The 4,655-nt window shown below is 36.3% G+C and overlaps 1 protein-coding gene across 1 annotated transcript; it reads left to right on the plus strand.

The window, feature by feature from the left end:
* The first annotated feature begins 316 nt into the window (after window positions 1–316).
* On the plus strand, window positions 317–4,050 carry LOC141264641 (uncharacterized). The gene is made up of 2 exons (XM_073676914.1): window positions 317–1,065; window positions 3,731–4,050. The coding sequence occupies exon 1, from the start codon at window positions 317–319 to the stop codon at window positions 1,061–1,063; it is 747 nt and encodes a 248-aa protein (XP_073533015.1). The 3' UTR covers window positions 1,064–1,065; window positions 3,731–4,050.
* Window positions 4,051–4,655: the final 605 nt, after the last annotated feature.

Consider the following 4,655-nt stretch of genomic DNA (forward strand, 5'->3'; position numbering starts at 1 on the left):
AGACTTATGGCTATTTATATGTCTTAGGCTATATATATATACCACATTGCCCGGAAGGGTTTTAAATGTTTTTATGGGCATAATGAAGAATTTTTAAAGACACTATCACTTTTCTGCTTGCTGTGATTTAATAAAAGTACTGATTAAATACGAATGATTATGATTATTTTATATAATATATTTTTGATATTAAAAAAAAGGAGATACATTAATAGATATTGAGTTTTGGGGGTAACTCCTTATAACACAATTAATGGATCTATATATCCATTTTTCTCTAATTACCTTTGTGTTTTGTGTGGATTTAGGATCCAATATGGATTTTCGCAGTCGCGATGCAAATTGGGCTACACAGCTGGTGGAAATGTTTGGTAATGAATGCCACATGGGATTGAATCCTCCTATGCAACAATGTCATGAATTGGAAACAAATCTAAAGAAACTACTCTACAAACGAACAAAAACTTGGTGGAATAAAGCCACACTTGAACAATACTTGAGCAAAGATATTACACCTAGAGGCTTACGTGTTCAGGTATATCCATCATTTTCAGTGGAAGATGATATATTTATAAAAAGATGGGAAGATGCATGTAAACTGTGCTCCCGTACTATGATGGAGCTCCTAATTGGTTTGGATAAGAAACTAATAGAAAATCTTGAAATTGAAATAGAGGATGCTCAAAAAGAATTGAGTTCTAAATCCTCAAAGGAAGCCTTAGAAACATTTGAGAAGGAATTAAGTAACGAATATGTTAAATGGGAGACAGATATCAAAAATCTCAAAATGAAGAAATATCAACATGACATAACAGATTACCAAAAGAACAAAGTGTTTAAATGGCATCAAAGCCATAAGAACTTTCGAGGACGATCAGTATCCAGGAATGACTCTATCTCCTCTAATGAAAGCAACTCTGCGGTTCGTTTTTTAGTCAAACGTTCAGCCACAGAGGACGATCCAGGTCCAGGAAAAGGAAGGCGAATGGAAACCAGAAATCTTACCAGCGCCAAAAAAAAGACAGGAGCGCCGTGGAGGGAACAACCGAAAAAGACGAACTAAAGGTAATTAACCTATCAAATAGAACACTAACAAATGAACAGATCGAAGTTTTGAGTAAGGGGTTAACTTTTTCCCCTGTCTCAAACTATGATCAATTCACAGCAATTAAAGATATAAACCTATTCAGTCGTAAATTACTTCTTAAAAAACACTTCTCCAAATCGGAAGACGCCTTCCTTAGGGAGGCGTCGACCGAAGAAAGAGAAGCAGTACAAATACTTGAATCACTTCTTGATGAGCAAAATGGAGGCATAGGGGATGATCCCAAATTCCCACCATTTATTAAGAAAAAATCAACAATGTGCCCTCCCTTGTCCGCCTGTCCAGTGATTGAGATGTTTACAAAATTAGTCACTGAAGAGCTAAGACATCTTCCGAATAAACGTACACATGACAATCTAAGCTTGGGTCAGAGAACTGCACTCTATGAATTAAGAAATATGACGGATATAGTAATAAAAAGAGCGGACAAGGGAGGAAACATTGTTATTTGGCCGACCATAAAATATGAAAAGGAGGCCAATAGACAGTTGAATAATAAATTATGTTATAGGAAATTGGAAAAAAATCCAATAATACCCTTTAGTAAAGAATTGATGACAATCTTGGATGCAGCGTTACAAAAAAATATCATCCCTAAGTCAATATATGATGGTCTTGTTGTTTCAAACCCAGTAATACCTACCCTATATTTTCTACCTAAAATTCACAAAGACATTGCTGACCCCCCAGGTAGACCTATTGTCTCGGGCAACAATAGTCTTTGTGAACCAATATGTAAATTCCTGGATTACTACCTAAAACCACTTATGCAAAATCTACCATCCTATATTAGGGATTCCACAGATCTTCTGATAAGATTACAGGATGTCTCCTTTGATCAGGATGCCATCATGGTGACTGCGGACGTCGAGTCTCTTTACACCTCAATTAGGCATGAGGATGGATTAAAAGCAGTAGAATTCTTTCTTAAATTCACACATCTGGACTCCAATTTGATTGCATTAATTTTGCATTTACTTGATTTTGTGTTAAAACACAACTTCTTCTTATTTAAAGATCGAATGTATTTACAGAAGAGGGGCACTGCAATGGGGGCGTCTTGTGCGCCCGCATATGCGTGCCTCTTTCTTGGATACTGGGAACATAACATTATTTTCCCAGCAGCAGAAAATGGTGCAGTCCAGATGTGGGTAAGATTCATCGATGATCTTTTCATCATATGGCAAGGTGAGAATATAATCTTGGAAAAATTTCTCCAAGATTTAAATACCAATATATATAACATCAAGTTGACATATGCCTCGAGCTCTGAGGAAATTGACTTTCTAGATTTGAAAATTAAAAGGGAGGAAAATGGCATGCTATCCACAGATATTTATAGGAAAAACACTGCTGTGAATGCTATTCTTAATGCCAAATCGTCTCATCCTCCCCAGGTTATTAGATCTATACCGACCGGTCAGTTCCTCAGAGCTCGACGCATCTGTTCAACTGATGCTTTGTTTGAAAAACAAGCAACAGAGTTGACGAAGAGATTCGACGCCCGCAGTTACAGAAATGATGTCATCCTGAGGAGATACCAAAGAGCAAAAATGACCAGAAGTGAACTTTTAAAACCCAAAATTAAAAAACAAGATCAAAGTGTGAGATTTATTACCCCTTATCATGGTCAATGGAGGGAAATGTATGGGATTATCAATAAATATTGGCCCATTCTTCTCTCCGACCCTACTTTAAATCAATTTATTTCAAAAAAACCTTCTATAACCCCAAAACGATCAAAAACACTGACAGATATTTTGGTGAGAAGTCATTATATCCCCCCTAAACCGCAAAATATATTCACTACCAATACTACCTATAGACAAGGATGTTTTTCTTGCGGATCATGTGGGGCTTGCCCCCAGATAGATAGAACAAAGGAATTTTTTGACTCTACAAAAAAGAAGACATTCAAAATCTCTGAATTTATTAATTGTCGATCTACAGGAATAATCTACTGGGCAATCTGCCCATGTGATCTAATCTATATAGGACTAACGTCTAGAGAATTCAGAGTAAGGATCTTGGAACACATCAAAGATATAAAAAATGCAAAGAAATGTGACAAACCTGAGGAAATTGCCTTTTTAAAGAATATACCAAAGCATTTTAAGGAATGTCATAATGGGAACTGGAGACTATTACGCTTCAGGGGTATTGATAAAATAAATCTGGGAGCGAGAGGAGGAAACCTTAAGAAAATGCTTGAACAAAGGGAGATTAAATGGATAACTATTCTGGACATGGTTAAGCCCAAAGGGTTGAATGATTTGACAAGCTTTGTTTCATTTCTGTGACTTATGACATTGTTGCTATTAAGATTGAAAAAGAGGATTGCTGATATATATATGGGATATAAACATGTTTTATACATGTAGGTGAAATATAAATATAGTATAAATATTGTAAAATACGGACTACATCGAAACATTACAAAATACGGATTATATTGATGTATTGACCTATGTGGTATTCATATGATTATATACTGCAGGCTAAGTATTGTTTACTTTAAATGATGGATATAATGGGCTAATAACATGATTGGAGCAATAATGTGTGACAATGTAAATATATTGATAACCTTATACCTATTTTTAAAATCTATCTGTTCCAAATTAGAGCGTGACATGATACGTATCAATTGAATACGGAGAAAAATCTGATCTCACATAGAAGATAAATGCACAAAACAAAGAAGAACAATAAGAAAAGAGGAAATAAAGCAAAAGATATGAAAAAGAAAAAAAGACTCAATATATGTATAAGATGTATTACATTTAATATGACTATAACAAATATTGTACATCCTCTTTGTGAATACAGTATAATGTCAGGCTTGAACGTATGATATGAAGAGTTAAGGGCAAATCTTGCCCATCTGTAAAATGGAGTCAGAATATCCATGGTGGTGCGCGCCCCCGCCGCGTCATACTGGCCTCGCCCCCAGCGCTCGGCGTCCAATCGGAGGCTTCAATACGCGCGCATGCGCGGTGGAACTTCCGGGACGCTGACCGCTGTGGGTAACGCAGTATGGGCGACAGGAGCGCGCTATAACACACACCGGTGATATGGACAGGGATTGGTATTAATCAAGCCTTATTAGGCAACATTATTGTGTGGTACTGGTGATTTGCCAGACCCTCCTGCCCATTAAGATGAGGGGCTATTTAATAATTAGCCTGCACTATGTCTTAATACCCCCTGAGGAAGCAATATACGCGACACGCGCGTTGGGGTGCTGGATAATGTGGTAGCCTTTAACATGGCACATGGTTGGTAATACAATGTTCTATCTGAATATAATATGTTTACTATATACCTGAATATAATATGCTAACTATTTGCTATGGTATATAAATGCTTAATATAGCACTGCATTGGGATGCAGGACAGTGTGGCAATCTATATGGTTGATCAGATAATGTTCTATCAAATATAATTAACTGATCTCTACCATGGTACATATTTGTTGACTAAACAGTGTATAGAATATTATGATGTATACAACCTAATTTTTAAAAAAACTTAGAAGGATTTCTTTGTT

This window comes from Phyllobates terribilis, unplaced genomic scaffold, assembly GCF_046119375.1.
Source record: "Phyllobates terribilis strain yellow unplaced genomic scaffold, ASM4611937v1 Scaffold_4__5_contigs__length_816908805, whole genome shotgun sequence".
Lineage (NCBI taxonomy): Eukaryota > Metazoa > Chordata > Amphibia > Anura > Dendrobatidae > Phyllobates > Phyllobates terribilis.